A 21712-nucleotide genomic window follows, 5' to 3' on the forward strand; every position below is an offset into this window, starting at 1 on the left:
GTCCTCAGCGAATTCTGCCATGTAGCGATTTATTAGTGGAACCGCTTCTGTCGATGGGGGATTTATGTGCACAAATAAATAACGTGTTGACTTAAATTCACGGTTCTTCTTTTTTGTAAAGATAGAGCGACAACATGTACGTGATGTGTTCAGGTATGCCTGCACTGTATATGCAGTTAATAGAGAGACGGCGGAGGGATATCAATGGCGGAAAATAATCAGGGAAAAACAGGTTTATTTACCACGAAAATTCAATTAATTGAAAAATTTTCGGCAAGAATAATAAGTAGCTCACATTTCATCTTACCTGCACATTTACACAGTACTGCAGCACCAAGCACTCCTTGTAACCCGGGCCACGGGGGCGCGGTCAACACATGGCTTCCTGAACTAAGGATCTACTTCTACCTTTGCAGCTCAATAAATGTTCATCTCTCTTCTTCTCTCTGCCGCTGTTCACCATATCCTTGGGGGCGGGCTGCGGAGGGAGCTTTACCTGTGTGGAATGCATATGATGCAGCTTATAATAACTTTATAAATTGCTCGTAAACATCGCAAAATAGAGCCAGTATTGTTGCGCTCAGGTAGCGTGTGCATTTCGATACATGTACGGCTGGTGGCATGTACATAAGTGCTTCAAACGACACTTAGCGTATTTGGAACGCAGTTTTTACGAAGAAAATGAGTGAGGGTTTAGGCTTATTAAAATTATGTCATTTTCTGGCTAAGGAAGGTGATCCGTTTGCAATATACGGAAGTCTACGTCAACCTCTAGCGCATAACACATGTACAGGCCATTAGCTTATATGAAGTAGTTCGTTTACTTGATAAGCATTTAGGCAATTGCAGCACTTAGTGCTGTCCAAGCTTCGAAAAAAAAAAAGCTTGCGAATGTGCAGTTGTCTTCGAATGTACCCGTGCACCGCAAGCGGTAGCGCGCTTCGCATGCTTTCCAGCTGCGGCGGGGCGCGTAATGGCGGCCGTTGTAGCAGACGACGCGGATGCCCTCTTCCTCAGCGGAGCGCGCGAGCATCATTCTCTCCAAGTAGCGCCCTCTGTTATGCCGAACATCAAGCGCCCTCCAGCCGAAACATAAACCAAGAAATAAACTGGTGACCTCGGCAACCTCGGTCTGTTATTCTTCCGTCAGCGGAAGCTCCCGTGTTTTCTTTTTCGGCCTTTGGGGACACGTGCGCCCGTATCCGTCGCTGGGCCAGCAACGCTCCCACGACGATGTCTCCGGCTGATTGCAACCAATGTAACAACGTCAGCAGTGTAACAACGTTCACGGCGTTAGGTTTTTCGCCTGACAAGAAGCATCGGCCGTCCGGTTTTCTCGTATTTGGACGAGAACGGTGCACAGAGCGAAGCACTGCACAATAGGCAGTTATAAGACGGCTGCAACCTGTGAACCCTCCTGGATAATCCGAAGCTACAGCGCTACATTTGTGCCTTGACACTGGACGAGAGGTAAGTAGGCAATTAGTAGGCCACGTCAAGCGGATTCAGCTTATTTGTTTTTAAATATGTGCCTCACGTAGTCTGCAATAATTTCTGACCTTCTTATGTACTATCATTACTCTCCGAAACAACAGAACAGTTTTAAATTCGCGTTTTTTTTTCCCATTTCCCTCAGCGCATGGTCTCATCCACTGGTCTAAAAGATGATGTTTCCATTTTCTCTAGTTGCGCGCGGAGCATGTGCTCGGAAGCAGACCACTTCCCTTGTTTATTGCTGAGGAACGGAATTGGCGGCGAGCTTAGTGTTCATATTTTTGATAAAGTACTATTCTTTGGCGCAATTCACTCCCAGTATCTTCAGAAGAAGCATATCAGTCAGATTGAGAGGGACCGGCGACAACATTGTTTTACTCTCGAGCGCAACAACAGATTCGCCCCACATTTCGTGTAACCGAACAAAACTAATGCCTACGTGGGATAAAAGAGAATAAGAGAGTTTCAATCCAAGATGGAATGATTGATTGTGGGGTTTAACGCGCCGACGCTACTAAGGCGATGAAGCACGCCGTAGTGGAGGACTCCGCATTGAGTTTGACCACGTGGGGATCTTTAACGTGCGCCAAAATCTCGTACACACGGGCGTTTCAATCCAAGATTGTGAAGCCTCGTACGGTTATTTCACTGCTCAGTTTGATCTTAACGCTCGCAAAGCTCCTTTAGGGAGAGTCGCTAGCCGAGTTTCTCTTTAATTTTTAGTAATGCGGTGTTATGATGCAACACACTAAACCGACGGTTCTGTAGAATCTTGATCCGCTTAGGGAGGCGTCGGTGGTTCCATTTAATAATGGATCCGCGTATCCGAAATGCGCAACTGAAATACAAATCCAACGTTCCTACGCCAGACAACGCCTGCCGAATTCAAGCTTCCGCCGCACCAAAGCGCTAGCTCGAACTACCCAAAAGTTTGACACGGCTGTCTTCTCGAGCCGTCATTATGACCCGCTTAGCGTTAGGAAGAAATAAAATATATTTCTCGCCAGGCCGCGAAAATTATTCCTACGAAAAAAAGTAAAGCTCTTAACTACAGTGGAAATGAAAGACCAGCGAAGCTGTATGGGCGTCGTATGGTGGCTTATTATATTTATCGAATAAAGAACGTACACATACCATCCTTCTAATTGCACTGTAAATTAATTTTCATAGAATTGTTTCGAGATCGTTTTGATAAAACAGGAGCTACGCGTTTTTTGTGTAATCACACTCCCTCGGTTTTTAATGCGTTAAGGTAAATGCATTAAAACTGTCTAGCAACAAGCACGCGGTAATTACGTTAATTGAAAATTCGGCATCCTTAGTACGACAAACAAAATCTCCACAGACCCAAAGAATAAATAAGTGGTCGAAGAATGAACAATTGGCCCTAAATGTCTTGAGGTAGCTCCTAGCTCCCGTAAGCAAAATTAAGTAACTGAGTTGAAAAGGAAATTGGCTAAAGTTTGGTCCTGGTGGTATTCGAATAAGCTCACTAAATCGGGGCAAGTACGCATACCCTAGATGATCCACTCTAGCCGAATAAAAGTAGACTGAGAATATTCGTTCTGACCCCACGCTTCACACATCTGGTACACACATTTACTGATGCTTACATGAGTAAGTTCAGCGTGCAAATTACGCATGTCGACGTTAGGCCAGGATCAAAGTATGTTTCTTCTGAATATCCTGTTCGCTTGTCAATGCGAACGCTGGTCAACATAATTAATTGTTATTTCACGCTATGACATTTCAACGCAAAATTTTCACCTTTGATTCATGCTTTTATTGTGGTTGTACTGCTCTGTTGCCAGTAGCGCTCTTGCTGTTCACTTTGTTCTTGTGTACTCTCTTATTTTCTGTACCCCGTAATTCCTAAAGCGCAGTACTACAATAATAAAAAACCAAGTAGCCGAAGCCGTTACCTTACTCATGTTTTAGCTTTTGCACTTCCCTCTATCGCGAGTGTGCATATCAGCCTACAAGCATTCTATCAGCGGAGCTCGGAAGCTGCCGTGACCGTCGTGGCCTAGTGGTGCTTGTGTCGATTTTATCTAACTTTGCTGCCTGCATTGCCGTCGGAGGGAGATATCAGCTCTCTTAAAGATAAAAAAGAAGCTAAAAATGGCTCGTCGGGTACCGCCGACCTCTGACGGCCGTCTGCGTTGAAGATTTCCACGCAAAAGCATTTGGCGTTTCTTGGCGTCACGTGGTATTCTTTGCTCGGGCGCCCTTGTCGGGGCATCCTGCGTTGCACGCAGGAAACGCAAGGCCGTTTAACGACGCACGCTACGGGATGGAAACATCGGGCCTCGACGCGCTGGGAACGGCTGCGGCTGCACTTGCCGTAATTGTCGTCGCTCTGACGTTACTCTTCAGGTAAGTGCGCAAGGTGTCTTTTAAATGTGCAAGCCGCCTGCGGTATGCTGAAGGAGCAAAATGGGCCGTAGCTCATCGCCGGTGAGTGCTAAATACGGTAGGGAATTCACCAAATGTTTAGCCCGTTAAACCGTGTAGCGCTTGTTTTTGCGCTTGTTTTTAGTCTATTCACTTGTTTATAAGTTTTTCAGTGGCTAATTGCCTTTTTCGATCTATGCATCAAAGAAAAAATGCCTGAGCACACGGCTATGTGTTCAAATCATTCAATGCAGTTCAAATTAATCCGGCAACCTCCACTTCTTCGGCGTCAGAGCGCAAGGACTGTAATTGGCATACTGGATCTAAATTTGAGATCTGGTTCACTCACGGAATCAAGGCTTAATAATGCAATAAAGAAATCACAGGCCTCGATATTAAAGGACATTCAAATGGGTGTTCACGTTATTCTAAGAAAAAATGGTACAATTTCATGTGATGAAAAATATTCCTCCTGCGCGCAGATGACGCATGCTAATATGCCACCAGCACAACCAAAATTAATTAGAGGTGAAACATGTTAATACGGCACCAACCCAGTAGTGGGCCGGTTTTGTCGATGGAATTCTTGAAGTGTGGTCAGAGGTTAAATCCTTGGGAGTCACTCAAGAACAAGGTTCTTTGCTTTGTGCACATCGACAAATTTGGATACGCTCCTTCGGAAGCACTGTCGCATCGGCCTCGTGTCCACGTCATTGTGATGCCAGGCCATGCGCGATCTCCAAACAATATGGAGGCCAATCAACATCACCTAATCGAAGGGTGCATTTTCCTCATGGTTTACACGCAAAAAGTCCAAAAGAAAAACCGCCGCCAAGCAGTGAAGAAATGCGGGTTCGATTGTTTCAGGCAGTTAACAAATAGAACACTTTAATTCCCGCGGCGTCGACAGTCCCCGCTTATGCATCCATGTACTAACTCGCAGTGTTCCTGTGAGTAACATGACAGAAAATGAATTTGTCATGACGTTGTCACGAACAATGCCATGCCGAGCATGATGTTGTTGTTCAACACGTTTATTTCAGTTTTTTTTGCCATTCTAAAGATGCTGTGAAAGAATGTACAAAATGTAACGGTAAAAATAAAAAGAAGCACGGCGTTCGAGTAGCTTTAAATATGAACAGAAGGGTTCCAGGCAGAAAATGAAACTAAAGGAAAATGAAGGCACGGTCCTATTGGCTCCTGAACGCGTAGTGCCTAATAACCAAAACAGAAAAGGCGCGCCTCTATACTCTGGAAAGCTTTCTGTGGCGATGGAGATAAAGCTGCGAAGGGGAGCAAACTTGTTCGTGTTACTGCGCCAAAGTAGTTACCGGTAAACTAGTTTCGGCTTCAGTTTCGGCGTGACAGATGCGCATTGCTGAAGTTCATGTTTTCGCGTTAGCTCCATAGTTGAGTGCGCTGAATCACAATTACGGAGCATGCAGGCGTATGGGCATCTCCTTCCCCACGCGTCATTTGTGTCTAAACAGAAGCCAAGGCTTTGACTTAATCACTAATACCGCGGACGATACCGTGTCGTTGAGAATGGAGTACTGATGTACTTTCCGTCGAAGAGCAGCAAGGGTGAAACTAAGGTACCGCTGCACTCTTGTCTTTCCAATAACCGTATGTGGTCTTCCAATTGACAAACGAAGCCTTTAACGCTTTGGGGACTTCATGATACCACTCAGAGCCTTCGCCTTAAGCCGTGAGACACTAGGCTGCCTTATGCTGGCAAGCTGACGAACTGAACGAAATGCGAAAACGACGGAGTGCCCCGGTTGCGTCAGTCTCATTGGAGCGTACACGATGCAGACTACTTGCTTCATTTGTTTTGGCAGATTTCGGTTCTAAAGGTTCTTGAAAATCCCATGAGGTTAACGAAGTCGCGATCTAAGCTACCGTCAACGAGGACTCCATGTTTTCTCTGAAGAGTACCTATGCGACGCTTCTGGCGAACTCCGCAAACAAATGAACCCGAAAATCTAAAAATATAGTGCTCTGTGTTTTACATATGCTGGCTAATAATGTAGTAACACTATAAATGCAAGGCTTAAATACAAGAAATATACATTTCTGAATAGCTTAGGTTGCACCCAGACAATTATGTTTGTTGAACTAATACCAGCTGCGCAGCAAACGACGTGGTTCGACTCTGAAGTGTTGGCTGCATTACCACGGAATCTTGCCGCCGAATATAGTTTCAAGCCAAGCTGAGGGATAAAGACATGACAGCGTGCACTTCGATCAACGCTACCTTGATGGCGATTAGGTATATTGGGCAAGCTCTCCAAAAACGCGTCGTTTGTACCTGACACCTATAAACGCGTCTTATGACAAGTATGGTCCCATCGCGTTCATCGTCCGAAGTTCATTCACGCGCGGACTTTTCTATCTCATAAGAATATGCTTCAGGATCCTCTGCAAGGATTCTTTGTTTGTCGCCTTCGCCGATAGCTAGGCATGATAAAAATGCTGATTCCGTCTGCCCACAACAAACTCCGGCAAGTCGGAGCAATTGAGTAAGATGAGTAAGGAAGAAAACATACGGGCCGGAAAGCCAACCGGTGTCTCTCTAACTACAGCACGCATGCGTTGACAACTAAGCAATAATCAGCAAACAAACTGGTGGAAGGCACTGTCGTTTGTAAAGGGGTTTTTGTCCTTTAGGGGACAGCCAAAGGGAGAGAAGTATACTTTCATCACATTGCGATACTCAAACGCGCTGTAGTGCAGATGGGTCTGATAAGCACCTGCAATAACCCTTAAATTGTTTCCCTGTATGGTCTAACATTCTGCTTTCACTGTGTCTAATAGGTTGCTTTCATAGTCATGCGCAGTAAGAACTCGAATGGTGGTAGGCTTTTCCCAGAATAAAAGCAACAATAGCAAGAGCCCCATTATGGCAGCACCATGATACTTCGGGGAAGTTTTAGCAGGGACCCCATACAGGTCGGCTATACAAAATCCTTTTATGGTCGTCTTTAGCTATTTGGCCCAATAGACTTTAGACGTTTCTATGGCTGTCTTTAGCGATTCGTATCGCCATTCCTATGGGTGTGTTTAGCCTATTCTATAGCCTGTTCTTCGGCTGTCTTTAGCTATTCATATCGACATTTCTATGGGTGTCTTTAGCTTCTTTTATAGCCGGTTATATGGTTGTCTTTAGCAGTTCTCCACATTCCTGTGGGTGTCTTTAGCTTCTTCTATAGCCGGTTCTAGGGCTGTTTTTCGATATTAGTATCGACATTCCTATGGGTGTGTTTAGCGTCTTCTATAGCCGGTTCTGTGATTGTGTTAGATATTCGTAGCGATATTCGTATGGGTGTCTTTAGCTTCTTCTATAGCCGGTTGTATGGTTGTCTTTAGCGATTCCTCTCGACATTCTATGGATGTCTTTAGCTCCTTCTATAGCGAGTTCTATGGCTGTCTTTAGCTCTTTTTTCGATATCGCTATGGCTATAGAAGAAGCTAAAGACACACATAGGAATGTCGATAGGAATCGCTAAAGACAGCCATAGAAACGTCTATAGATAATTGGGCCAAATAGCTAAAAACAACCATAAAAATGATTTTCCATCGCCGACCATACGATATTTTCGCATGGGACTACCGCTTCGTACTCGGGTTAGGACGTTCAAGACGCGAGTTGTCTAGAATGTCCACCTTCGTCACTTCGAGACGACGTCGAGCCTATGAAGCGGCTCATGTGTAAGCACAGTTGGGGTTATCCAAAGTGCGTACAACAAGCGCCTATCGAGGTCTGCGCCAAGCATGCGTACCTAATTTATCCAGTCAGTTAGGGCGTGAAGAATGAGTACTTGTAACTCAAGTGTGCCACTAATAGCGTGTGGAAAAAATGAAGAAGACGCTTTTTATTGCAGTGGTGAAATTAACAGGTCTTGGCACATCACACAAGCATGAATTTATTTGCGAAGGTGGAACGTTTGCAAGCTTCTTTACTCTCCCATTGGAATACCTTCCAATTAAGGACTTTGCATGACTGTTTCATAGATGAGTTTTTTTTTCACGCCGGCCTTGAAGACGTCAGCTTATCTGGCCTTGTGTGACCTTTGGGCATGGCGTTTTGCTTGTTTAACAGTTGGCGAAAGAGAACGTTCAACTTCTTTCAAAGAACTGGCATTTCGGGTCCACGGCCAAGCATGGTTTCCGGAAACTACCACCAGCTTTGGAACGAGGTAATACTACTGCACCGCCACAATATTAGAAACAAATGGTGACAAAACTTTCGACATGGGATGGCGAAGTAAATGTCCAGGAAAGTGTTTATCATGTTTCGTTGCGGTCGCTTTTATGTTTGTTGACTGCACCGTTGATTCTCACACATTTCCGCCGTGTGAGTGCACGGTAGCAGCCCCCATGGAATGAGTGAGGTATACTTCAAAAATGAAGGATGCTCACACAAACGCGTAATTAAAAGGCAGCGAGGGTGTACTCAGCCTTCACGACCATCACGAAGGTTCAAGTCCTCGATTGCAGCAGTTTTGCTTCTTCGCTCCCTCAACGACATTTACTGTATCATTGTTGCTATAAGGGTGAGCCTCTTTTATTTTTTTGTGTGATAATTACTGGACGTCACCTTGTAGGCGTGTACGCTATGACGTGTCTTTCTCTTTCCGACCAAGAGTTGCCATGGTTACGGCGAACGCTGGAGTCTTTCTCATTCCGAGCAACTGTTTGCAGGATTACGCCTAACGCTGGAATTTTTTTTTCGGCCACTGTTGGCCAATCTCCCTGAGTGGTATGCTTGGCTTGACGAATGATCGGAGGGGACGCTGGGCGGTCATCGAGAGGCATGCACACATGAGCCCTAGGCATTTTCTTGCTTTTGTTAACTGCCGGGGAACGCCCGAAGGCCCGTGCTCACGTGCGCCCGCTCGGCAATTTCTTGGAATTTTTTACTGCGGACACGAAAAATTACTACGTGATAATCAGCGCCGCCGTTAAAAAGCACCAAGTTTACATAGTCACACACCTCAGGTAACCGGTTTCCGGTACAGCAATTCTTTTTGGCCGGGGATACTCTGTTGATGTTGATGTTGTTTTGGAACATTTTTTACAGTGATCGCTATGATAAAATATAATCAATCAATCAATCAATCAATCAATCAATCAATCAATCAATCAATCAATCAATCAATCAATCAATCAATCAATCGGGTTTTACTGTACTAGTGACAAATACATTTACGTGGTATTATACAGGTGGGTCCCCAAAACTAAAAAGTACGTTATAAAAGAGTTTTCTGCGGTATGTAAGGTTTATTGCTTTTGAGCTCTAATTAACAAAAAATTGCTCTCCTCGTACATACAATTCTTAGTAAATACTCGCATAACAATACAACAAGTTGCCGTCATGATTGAAAGAGGAGAAAGGATAGCCTGCATGCGGTGCTCTCGCCTCCCTTCCTCGCATTCTGTGGGGATGTCCTAAAAACCCGTTTGCTCCAATTTCTTGTGACGAGCAGTCGGAAAAGTGCTGGCGAGCGCAGACCCAGAGGCGCACGCCGCCGTGGTCAACAGAGCAACACAAGTCGCCAGCCGGCACAAGCGGGGGGCACGATAGACCCTTAGACCACAGAACGCTCAATAAAGTCTCTCTCTCTCTCTCTCTCTCTCTCTCTCTCTCTCTCTCATTGGCCACACCATTGTCTTGTTTTTCGCAACAGCCTTTGGTAACTCATTCTGCTCAATTCCAGCAACGAAAGTTGCGGTTTTTACCGGAAAACTGAAGAAATATGGAAAAAATTTTAAACATTGTGTTAATGTGACGCAAAAAGGGCGAGATTGAGGCAGTAGAAGCCAGCATTGCAAATACGGATCGGAGTGTGCTAAGTGCGCGTTAGCAATCAAAAGACGCGAGCGAACGGAGCCAGAGGCCCCACTTCAGCCGACCAGTCATGTTTCTGTGTGGAGGCTTTAGTCGCCGCAATATGACGTGACACGAACAAGTTTCTGTGACGTCATAGAGATGTCGCCGAAATGTGGCGGGGGTTGCGCCACGGCTTCACCAGTTTTCATTACTGTCTCGATTATTTTTTTGACGTTTCCGATAAATCTTGTGTTATTGTTATGCGGATACAGCAGTCTTCTTAATATTCCGAACGTGTATTTTGTTCTCATGGCTCTTTTAAAACTGCAGATAGGTAGACTCGTTCCTGAGCATAAAATAAAACCATGTCGGTCATAATCGCGACCATGTGTGATAAACATAAACGCAAATTCTGCCATTTTGAGTGCTTGTTTTAAGGCTAAACCACCCCTACCCTACGCTTTTTTCTTTGCGGATCAAAGGTGAAGCCTTAGCAGTAACCTAGCGGTTGCTAAGACGCAAGCCAAACGGCTAGCGGAGCAGAGGGAGGCGGGCGCAAGTATGCTGCCGGCCTGATGGTAAGGCTAACATTAACCCTGACGCTACCGCTTGAGTTCTAGCGTCGTAAAACGCCACTTGCAGCTCAACGTTGAAAGAATTGAACTTTTGCTTAGCAGGTCGTTAAGTTAGCGTTAAAGCAAGCCCAACAAAAGCGGACTGACCCTCCGCTTTTGTTAGGCGTACTTTGGGCCAGCTCTTAGTCTCTGCACGACAGAACGGAAAGGCCGAAAAAGGAGCGCAATGACGCTTTCACTCCAAAATGTTAAGCCGCACGAGCGTAGATGTCCTCTGCAACTCGAATCAAGGCACCAAGTTCCCGCTCCATCTGTCATCACCGGCAGGGAGACTCTGTTATATATACTTCTTTCCAATAATAGAGGTGACTTACTTTTCATTATTTGCGAGTGCTTGCGGGGTGCACCCCATCCCACACCTAATCTGCGCCAGATGTTTCTCTCGTGGTTGGGATCAGCACAGATAACCTGGCTGAGGTAGTTATAATCTTCTACTTGTCCTTATAATCTTCTACGTGACAGCGAGGACACTGGCCGTGCGTTTATCATCATGAGCACACGGGAGGTGTCTTCACGTTCACGCACAGATGATAAAGACGTTTATTTTATTTCTCCATTACCGGCTTCATGGGCTTGACCTCGTAAAGCCTCCGTTCCGATGGTCGTGTGGCAAGCTCTCTTAAAGACCACCCAAGTGTACTCAAAGGCCACCTTGGGCCATGTCGACATCAACTTCTCGAAGAGTGTCCGTTGGGGGTGGGGGGCTGATACTGAAAACCCACAGGATGCCACAGAGGAAGTGTCACCGCGGAACATGAAAAAGCTGCACGCCTCGGAATCTTGCATGCGTGGTGGGAAGCTTGGCGAAGGCCACATACCCATAGCACATGCTAGCGATGTTGTAACAGGCGACACTTCAATGTTCTCGCGGGATAAATTGTGGTTGACGCCGCCGACCGTCGGTCGCTTCTGTCTCGTTATCCTCGCTCATTAAATTTTACATTCTGGTGTCCTTTCAGAAAACCATTGAAGGGATGGATGACTGCTTTGAGAAATACGGTGATGTTTACGGGTACGTGAAGTCACAACCTTTCATTTCACGTCTGTTTCCGGACAAGTATTTCGTAATTAAAGTACGTCACGCTGGTTCTATTATGCTATAGGTTTTAAAACAGTCGGGAATATATACTGCATGCAGTATATATTCCCAACTTTTGTAATACAACTATCGTGATACTTTTATATTCTTTTTTATCACTATCATTTTTGGTGGACGAGGCGCAATTGGAGAATTGTTGGTGTACATTACGCAATTTTTTTTTCCTTTACGACACAATTTTGTTGCACTTAACCGAGCCGACATAGAGTAAACCCTTATTATACAGGTTATAGACGACAGAAAAGTGGTGTCGTTATAAGCAATACTTTGTTAAAAGGGGGAGGATTGGATTTTTCTAAAGTGCAGTCTCGATCGTAAAAAAAACTTGGTCTAAAGCGAGAATTTTGATAAAACATTTAGGGAATCTTGCACTTACGCGTATGCCTTGAATGGTGAAGCGGTTGTAGGTGAGCATTGCCGGACACTTAGTTAAAGCATTCATGAAGAGAAAACACAAGTTTGGTTCATTCAAACGATTGCCTCCTTAGAATCATACTGAGATCACTTTTAACGTAAACTTCGCTCAAATAAGCTACATGATTAGGCAAAAAGCGAATGGTCATGCGTCCCACTAGCTCCCTTCCCGCAACAGACCCTATGATGTCATACCAGACAGCTCTGCGATTGGTGGAGGGTGGGAAAAGCAAACGCAAATTAGGCAGAGCTGATGAGCTTCCCGAACGAGCTATTTGCGCTTAAATTTAGGGCACATTCTTTTTAAAGCCCTAAGAATGGTGGGACAAACAGTGGAAGTTATGAAAGCACACGTAAACATAGAAGTACTGATGCACACTGCTGTTTGTACTGCGCGTACCATGCTTGGTTTAGCTGCACAGGAATGCGGGGCTTCGGGGTTTCAGACGACACTGGCCGATTCACGCACGCGACGATGTCTTACGTGACCGTATTTGTCGAGCGAGAACCATGTTTCACGAAACAATTTTCTCCATGAACAAAACAAGCCAGGTACAAATAGGTTCGCAAACAAAAACAAAGGCAGAAAACGGCTTGTCGCGGTGTTGTGGCGCCATCTGGGATCGCTATCGGTAAAAAAGGCCCTATGGTGTCAATAACGCATGATTTAGCGGGAAGATCAAAATTGTAACTTAAATTAATTAATTTCTCATTGAATAAACCATCGTTTGCATTCGGACAAGCGCTGGGGGCACTATAAAACACGAAATCTTTCGAATAACACAAACTTGTGTTTTGTCTTCATGACTCCTTTAAGTTTCAGTATCATTGCTTATTTGCATATTTGCGGTGCTAGCAATCGTCGGCATAGGTATAAAAGAGGTCTCCGTCTTCTTAGCGGCGAGGAGTGGGTGTAACCACATCCTTAGCATTGTAAAGTCATTTTAAAGTCATCCATACCATTTTAAACGGACACAGGAAATAAACGTACACTTTCACAAAGCCAACTTTTCCTGTGTCCGTCTCTGTGATCATAACAAGGGAACTATCCCGAAGCTTTACTGAACTTATTAAAACCTTGTTGATACCCCCTCCGCCACCCCCTTTCCTTCGGCAGCATTTTCAATGGTGATGCCCCATTTGTTATGGTCAAAGATGTCGAATTCTTGAAGAGGGTATTCGTCAGTGACTTCGCCGAGTTCACCGATCGTGGGGTGAGTTGCCGGCATTTTGGACAGAGTTGACTGCGCCAGAGGCCGCTGATGATGCATTGAGGTAGGAATACAATGCCGCCGTATAATGTTGTCGGTTTCATGATTGAGATACATTTATGCAATTTCTTTTAAATGCAGGGGTACTGGGTTGGTCTGTTTTCACATTTTTTATGCGTGTAAGCGTCCTTCTTTGCGGCCTTTTTATTTTTCACATCGTTTTGGGGGTGTGGCGGTTGTAAAGTATTTTAAATTTTTATATGTTTTTATGTTTTATCTCCGTCCACCAATTATTTTCATGTTCCTGTTGTAGCGATTTAATATATGGACTCCACCCTTTATGCTTTTGTTGCTTGTGTGGGGCGTTAAAGAATTGCGGCTGGAGTTGGGGGTACTCGGCAAACAAGGCTACGTATCACAGTGCACTGCTACCATACAACTCCGTATGAGTTCTTTAGGCAGCCGACAGATTGGGAGGTAGTCACAAAAATAACTACGCGCTGTTAGGGAAACACTTAGACGGAAGCGACAGCGCTCTTCCACGAGTCCCATTAAACAGGTCTCCATGCTAAAATCAGCGCGGCGCCCCACGCGTGTCTTCCTCCTGTTAAGGGGCTTCACCGTGTTGAGCGCTAGACGGAATCTTTTATTGCCGAATGCAATGGAGACTTGGAGACGACTTTACCAGGGGGCAAAAGTGTGGAAAACGGGTTAAATCATTCCTCTCCACAAGCTTTCAAAGTAACCGTCACGTTATTAAAGCGAAAGCTTTCTTTGTGGGGCCGATGGCGTCGCGTCAAAAAACTAACGCAGTTCCCCATAGACCGGTTGGTCGACCGAAAGCTGTGGTAAGATCTCTGGACACACAGCGCATGCGTGAAACCGGTATTCCATTGTGTCAAAACGGTTACTTGAACATCTTGAAAAAGGGCCGGTTATACATAAGACAATACACGCATGGACAATGGAGAAGGAGCGCAACAGTATACCTTTATCTCAGAAACTAGGTGTCGGTATACATCTAGATCATTTGTAGGTGCACTTACTTGCTGCGCGAGAAATCGTCGCACGGGTTCTTTCTTCGTTCGGTATTTGGGTCTGTGAAAGTTTGACGATAGGTTGGGGGCCCTTTCAAGAAAAATTGGACGCGCCCCTAGATTTCAGGCTTCTCCCGACTTTCTCTAGGAGAGGATGGCAAATGTTTGGGTCGCAGGTGGTCACCGTTGGCTCATAAATGAATTGGATGCATGAGGCGGTAATAAACCACTGAGTCAAGTTACCGCCAGTGGGTATACCCACTGCGCGACTCACTTTCAACACCTCTCGTTAATTTCCTGGGTTATTTTAGTGACACAACGGCTGAAAGGAGGCCAGGAGAGGCGGACAAATGGATGCTGTGAGAGGCCGACGGATAAACGGGCTAAAACTGAAGCGGTTATCTAGCCCAAGAACGTCTATCGAAGCAGGCTACCACTTCGTATTTTATATGTACGTACTGCCGCCAGCTTGACAACCCCGAAAAACGTGCACAACTCTGGGTGCTTCAGCTTGAAACGAAAAAAAAAGTTTGCTCCCACCACCCCGTTCATCGTGACATTAGTTTGTGCAGGACAGCTTCCGCTAGATTAAACTGAACCTCATAGCTAAATTCAAGCTGCTTGTATTTCTAGCTGAGGAAAGAGAAACGGCTGTGACGCGCTTGTGATATGGCGGTGGTTCCACTTACGAGAAAGCGATGTGATAAAGACGAAGCAGCTCGGGCGAGAGCCGCCCCTTTGAGGATGGTCACCGGTGGTGATTATCTAACCTTCATCGCTGTTATGATTATCTATGAAGATTTAAGCTGAGAGTTACTGCCAGTCTTGAAAATGTCCAATATGCAACGACTTGTTTTAGAGAAAGGTGACTACTGTGCTACATACTTTATACATCAATGCTGAGGAAATAATATAGCGTTTTGATATATACTCATTCTGTATACATGCATTCTGTTTGGATATATACTCATTCTGTCTACATGTATACATTCTGTTAAATGTATTCTATTGTGTTCATGAACCCCGGCAGACCGTGTGGCGGCTGGTGAACGAAAATCCAGCAAACCGCAACGCCCTTTCTGTGGCCGCGGGACAACGGTGGAAGCCTATCCGGCGCTGCATCTCTCAAGCCTTCACGCCAAGCAAGCTGAAAATGGTGAGTACGGAAGTTTTACATGCATTGTAGGAGAAAAATTCGTGGTTTGTCGAACACTTGAGTACAACTTTTGATGACGAGTCACAGTGCTTGGAAAATAAAGCCAAGATATTTGCTTAAAGAGGCCATGACGTCAAAACACAACCTTGATTAATTGAAGAGGCTGCTAATACTGATACCAATTTTATGGCAAACTTTAAGACATAACCGTCATATAATGACAACAGATGAAACACTGTCCACCCCACAGCCTCGTATTAGCGAGGTCTCTCTGACGCCACAGAATATTGCTTCTGCGAATGGCGGTACCCGAACTAAGCCACAGCCAGGAAACATGACTAGGTCTGTAATTCTGAGCACGAGGACGCGGGTTCGACTCCCGACCGCGGCGGTCGCCTTTCTGATGGAGGCTAAAAGCAAAAAACACCCGTGTGTACGAGATTTCGGCGCACGTTAAAGATCCCCAGGTGGTCAAAATTAATCCGGAGCCCTCCACTACGGCGCGCTTCATCGCCTCCGTTGCGTCGGTGCGTTAAACCATACAATCAATCAACCATGACTGGGTGATTGTAGCGGGGACTCTAGTTTTGTTTAATGACATCGCTTGATATTTAAAGTGCAGTTATTACACTGACAAAGGTTTTTGTGTTTTTCCATTTATTACGTCACTTCTGACGCTTTTTTGTCGCTGCGACGTCGTGTGGGGCAAAATTCGGATGCTTTAGAATATTCCTCGCATATCCTTTGTCAGTCGAAAAAAAAGTCTCTTGTCAGCTTCGAGTTGTGAGGGGTCAGGATGGCCGAAGCCGCCGCGAGGATATAAGGAATCCTGGCTGACGGCTTAGGGAGGGAGGACGTCGAAGTCCTTTACCCTCCAGAACCCATCTCGGGCATCAACTAAAGCCATCTCTGTCTCTCTCTCTTGTCGCTGTGATAAGCTGAGTGAGTTACCAAATTCTAGTTCTTTTCAATTGAACAAGATTGTGTTTGGTGTTCACGCCCTCTTGGGTCTAGTTTCGTTAATAAAAAATGCTTGAGCCTTCGGCCTACTATACAGTAGAATCTCGGCAACTAGGGTATATTATCTCGACAACTCGAGAGTATTGTACAGTATTTCGGCAACTGGAGTAATAGATCTCGAGATAGTATCTCGAGCATGATCTCGACAACAATACAGTAAAATTTCGACAAGCCGGAATCTATCCATCGGAACTTCTGCCTCCCGGTTGGTTGGTTTTCTGATGAGCAAATGTAAAAATGTCGTTCATCAAAACTCTTTTTTTCCGGCGGCCTAGCAAACGGAACCTAAAGCAGACTCTAAGCTGCAACCAGCTAGGAAAACGCGGCGTCATCACAGTACGCATCACTTTCCGGTCTCCATCTGCGTCACTTTCCGGTTTTCTCTGACACTACAGAGCCGGGAGACCAGATACTGTGATTATTTAATGACACTTGCGCACGCGCAGTCGGCAGTCCAAATGCTGGAGAGTTTCTTCCACTGGGTTTTCCCTGACACTACAGAGCCGAGAGACCAGATACTGTGATTATTTAACGACACTTGCGCAGGCGCAGTCGGCAGTCTAAATGCTGGAGAGTTTCTTCCATTAGGAGGGAGGTTCCGAAGTTTTTCTATGCAGCCTGACGAGTATAGATGGCTCAACTAAAAAATCCCTGCGAGAGAAAAAAGACGCAAATAATATGTCATCTTTCACTAGCCAATAAGTCAGTTCCTTCTGTGTTTCACTGGCGGTATGAGTATACGCACTATTGACCATCTGTTCGATTTTAGTAGTACTTAGAATAACGCATCCTATAAATTTTGTTCAAAACGGTACCCATAGTGCGTACCCTGAAGTATCTGAATCAACATTGAAGTATCCTGAAATCAGTACCCCGAAGTTGCGGTATTAATTTAGCGAACATTTAACCTAACTATTTCAGTTTGAAGAGATTTCATCGTAGGGAGTTGATACCGTGTCCAATTGACACCTCGAAAGGGAGCTCGAAAAAAAATTAGTGCGCCAAATTAGCCCAGCGGGAAGCATATTCAGCTTAACATTTATACCGCGAAAGCCGCGTTGGTACCTTCACTGAACTGCTAACAAACGTAACGGTCAGTCACATCCCACATTTTCTTCCATATTACAGTTCGAGAACCCTATGGATTAACAAAATACAGACGCTAAGCGTGTCCTACATAGCGAATTCCAGAAGGTGTACTAATGGTCAGCAGTTAACAAAAGAGAAGAGACAGAATGTGCGTTGTAGTTGTGTGCGTGTGTGCACGTTAATAATAAACGTACACACACATCTGGGGATTATCATCTAATATAACATATTATAGATTAAAAATGTTAAATAATGATAAATATTTAATATTACAGTTTTTTGGTGTGGAAGGTGAGGAGAAAGAAAGACGGGATGAACGGGAGGCCAAGGTTATTTCGCTTTGCGCTGAAAAATTGCAGGTTACTGTGAACCCGTCATCAATAGAAAGGGCTCACAGAATGGGCAAACCTAAAGATGACAAGCCCAGACCAATAATTGTGAAGTTCGCTCTTTTTAATGACAAGCAACGAGTGCTCTCTGCGGCGTGAAAATCAAAAGGTACTAAAATTTCGGTAAGTGAAGATTATTCTAGAAACATCCGACAAGAAAGAGAAAAGCTCATCGCTTTTGCACGGGGACGCGGTGCCAAAATTAAGCTTCGGTACAATAAGCTCACGCTGGATGGCAAGACCTACTCGTACGATAGCACCAGTGAGTCGGTTCGTGAATGCGCCCTATAGCAGCCAACGCATGGGACACCTCACCGAAATAATGCTTCATTCGATAACCGGTATTTTATTCTTGTGAACTGCCGCAGCTTGAAACACAAGACCAGTGAATTTCGAAACTTGGTCAGCATCATGCAACCGGATATTATTATTGGAAAAGAATCCTGGCTAGATGGTGACGTTTTAAACAATGAAGTTTTTCCTTCAGCGTATACTAGCTACCGGAAAGATCGCAATACGCGAGGTCGTGGCGTGTTTATTCTAGTACGCAATGCTATGCAGTGTATTCGGGTCCGTGGTGGTGACTCTTCTTCCGCATATGTGTGGTGTAGTATTTCCGGACGGACGCAATATTGTCGACGGTTCTTTTCATCGACCCCCTGGTTGTGTCAACACAGCCTCCCTTCTTATTTCATCGAGATCACTCTCTGCCCTTCCGCTGATATTGTTCTTTTTGGTGGTGATTTAAACATGTCTGACGTTACCTATTATTATACACTTCCGGTTGAAGATAGTCGAAGCGAAATTCCCGCAGCGTGTTTTGAAATTATTGGTGCATATCGGCTTTTCTACTCATTACATTTTCCTACTAGTATTACAGCTTCGGGAAGTAGTGGGCTGGATTTGGTATTCAGCAACCAAAATTATTTTGTTCAGTCGGTTATACCATTACCAGGAACTAGCGATCATGAAGTTGTAACTGGTACATTAATGTGCAGGCGGGTCAAAAATAGTAGACCATGTCCACGAAAACTTTTATATGACAAGGGCAATTACGATTCCTTGAGTGCAGAATTGAGTTCTTTCTTACCGTCGTTTGTGGACTACAGCCAGTACCTCGACATAGAGAGCTAATGGACCATGTTTGAGGATAAAATAATTCCAATAAAAATTAACCTTGTCTCACACAAAAGGCAGAAACTGTGCGTCGATAAACCTTGGATGACAAAAGAGTTACGTAAGTGCGTACATAAAAAGAAAGGCTAGAACGTACGATGCATTTAGACGAACAAAAGCCCCAGCCTATACGGTAAACTAAAGGAATTTAGTATGCAGCTGAAAAACGACCTGAAGCTTTCAAAACGCCGATATTTATCACCCTTAGCTGATAGAACGAAGAAAAACCCCCAAAGAAGTATGGCGTTATATCACAAATAACAAGGACCCCGCAGGCATTCCCGCTATCACGGATAAAGGCAAATTACTGGAAGATAATTTCTCTAAAGCCGAGTGCTTTAGAGCATATTTTTATTCTATGTTTTCAGCTCGAAATCCCACTTTCGTTTCTCATTCGCTTCCACATTTGCCAGATATGAATGATATTGTTATTACCGAGCAGGGCGTGTCATCAATACTCAGTAATCTTAATCCACACTCCGCGCATGGCCCTGATGGTATCTCAAACAACATTTTAAACCGCTGCGCAGCTGCAGTAGCTCCTTTCTTAGTCTTAATTTTAAATGTGTCGCTCCAAACTGAAATGCTACTTCGTGATTGGAAAAGTGCAAATGTCACACCCGTGCACAAATCTGGGGACCGGAATAAGTATGCAATTATAGACCCGTATCTTTAACGTCAGTCTGCTACAAGACACTTGCGCATATTTTGTACTCGTCTACCATAAAGCATGTTGAAGTAACACATTTCTTTTCGCCAGCTCAGCATGGTTTTTGCTATGGTTTATCGGGTGTGACATAACTGAGTTCATTTATGCTGTTGCCTTCTCTTTCGACCATGGTCTGCAAGTAGACGCAGTAATTTTAGATTTTATAAAGGCGTTTGACGTAGTTCAACACAACTACTTGTTGCATAAGTTATCACTTTTGGGAATCCCTAGTCTCCTTCTTGGTTGTTTAAAACAGCATCTTATTGCGCGGGAGCAACGGGTAGTCATAAGTGGCACGCCAGTATCACCCGTTGTAGTTCTGTCTGGCATGCCGCAGGTATCAGTTTTTGTGCAGCTGCTGCTTTTATGTTTTGTCAATGCTTTACTCAATTGTGTCCGGTCAAATATTATATTGCACGTCGATGACTGCGTCTTGTACTACCCTGTGAAGAGTGTTGGTGGTTCACGTGTATTACAAGCAGATTTATTCAAATCTCAGATTGGTGTGCACAATGGCAGATGAATTTAAACACAGCTAAATGCTACCATATAACATTTAATAATAGGAAAAAAACCACGGCAATGTACCTTTCTTTTAAAAAATAACGTATTACAAAGTGTACAAGAAGTGCAATATCTAGGTGTAACAATGAACTGTAAATTAGATTGGACAGACCATATTCATGCAACAGCTGCAAGATCTTCTTGGCTCTTGCATGTTTTTCAGAGAAATTTCGAACATTCGCCTCAATCACTAAAAGAAGCACTTTAATTCACCAACATTTGGCCTATTTCGGAATACGCGTGCGCAGTGTGGGCCCGTATACGGAAGTATTGAAATAACAGCTGGAAAGGGTACAGAAGCGTGCAGCCAGATTTGTTACAGGTAACTTCAACTTTGATATAAGAAGCTGGGTCGTCCGAAATAACTTAGGGTGGCAAACATTATGCTCGCGAAGAAAAATTTGTAGACTAAAGCTTCTCTGTAACATTAAGATAGGATCAACTGGAATTAACAAATATACTTAACTAAAAACGGCAAATTACGTGTCGGCTCGAAGAAACAATTTAGAAAAAAATTAAACCTTACCAGTGCCACATCAGTGTATTTAAGTATTCCTTCTTTCCCAATACAATTAACGATTGGAACATCTTCCAGAATGAAATTGTGCACTTACCGAATGTTTTTACTGCTATTGAAAGTGTTTTTTTGCTGTTGACCGTATATTGTTACTATGTTTTGAATTATGTTATGTTGCTATGTTCTGCTGTGTTCTGATTACCGATACAAACCTGTATTCCCATTCTGTAGCTTGCATTTGTATGATTACTGGTTGTTTTGTGACTACTAAACCGCCCTACAAAAATAGCCAATGGGCGCTGTAGGTACAGTCGAACAGGGATATATCGAACTCCACAGGGATCACGAAATAGTTCGATATATTGATAATTCAAAATATGAAATATGCCCATCTGAAGCGTATCTGAAAACTCCGCACATCACTGAGAGCTTTTCAAAGTCGCTACAAGAGGTAGCCTAGCGGTTTGTTCCTCACAGCACGGTAAATTCCAGCCACACCACTACTATCATCACACTTTAACATAAAAAGAATCTGTAAGATTCGCTTGCTTGTTCTTCCGTGTCATATGTTTACAAGGCTGTTCTAAATCCAAAGTCTTCCGTTTTTCGGTGACCATGGCTCCGAAACGTGGGCCGGGGACAAAAACACGTAACACGCCACATAGGTCCCCCTGCGCGATCCACCACTGAAAACCGCTCAAGCACACAGAAAAAATGCCAGAAACCGAGCGCAGCAGGAGAAGTCACCATCATAATCACATCCACATCATCAGGAGAAACGCACTTTCATGGGCACTTGGGGCGCAGCGTTCGATATATCGAATGTGGCCGGGATCGAGAGTTCGATACACGCGTACAACAGCGCTATAATTTTGCACGAGATTTCCAAGGGGATGTTCAGACTGTTCGATATAGACAATAATTCGATATATCCGTGTCCGACTAATTGAAATAAATAAATAAATAAATAAATAA

The 21712-nt window shown here is 44.4% G+C and overlaps 1 protein-coding gene across 4 annotated transcripts in view; it reads left to right on the forward strand.

Annotated features, from left to right (window-relative positions):
* The first annotated feature begins 1178 nt into the window (after positions 1 to 1178).
* The window catches only part of LOC144138333 (cytochrome P450 3A41-like), a 37919-nt gene continuing 17385 nt past the window's right edge, over positions 1179 to 21712 (forward strand). Inside the window, exons 1-6 of one of the 4 annotated variants that reach the window (XM_077670564.1) lie at positions 1179 to 1470; positions 3753 to 3870; positions 7991 to 8087; positions 11316 to 11368; positions 12987 to 13083; positions 15148 to 15273. In XM_077670564.1, coding sequence (XP_077526690.1) covers positions 3788 to 3870; positions 7991 to 8087; positions 11316 to 11368; positions 12987 to 13083; positions 15148 to 15273 — 456 coding nt within the window. In that variant the 5' untranslated portion in view covers positions 1179 to 1470; positions 3753 to 3787. Of the gene's footprint in view, positions 1471 to 3502; positions 3871 to 3928; positions 3952 to 7990; positions 8088 to 11315; positions 11369 to 12986; positions 13084 to 15147; positions 15274 to 21712 lie in introns of those variants that run through there. The other 3 variants (XM_077670566.1, XM_077670565.1, XM_077670567.1) reach the window with 3 other exon arrangements.

Source organism: Haemaphysalis longicornis, unplaced genomic scaffold, assembly GCF_048455015.1.
Source record: "Haemaphysalis longicornis isolate Haplotype H1 unplaced genomic scaffold, Haemaphysalis longicornis Haplotype H1 scaffold_5, whole genome shotgun sequence".
Classification (NCBI taxonomy): Eukaryota; Metazoa; Arthropoda; class Arachnida; order Ixodida; family Ixodidae; genus Haemaphysalis; species Haemaphysalis longicornis.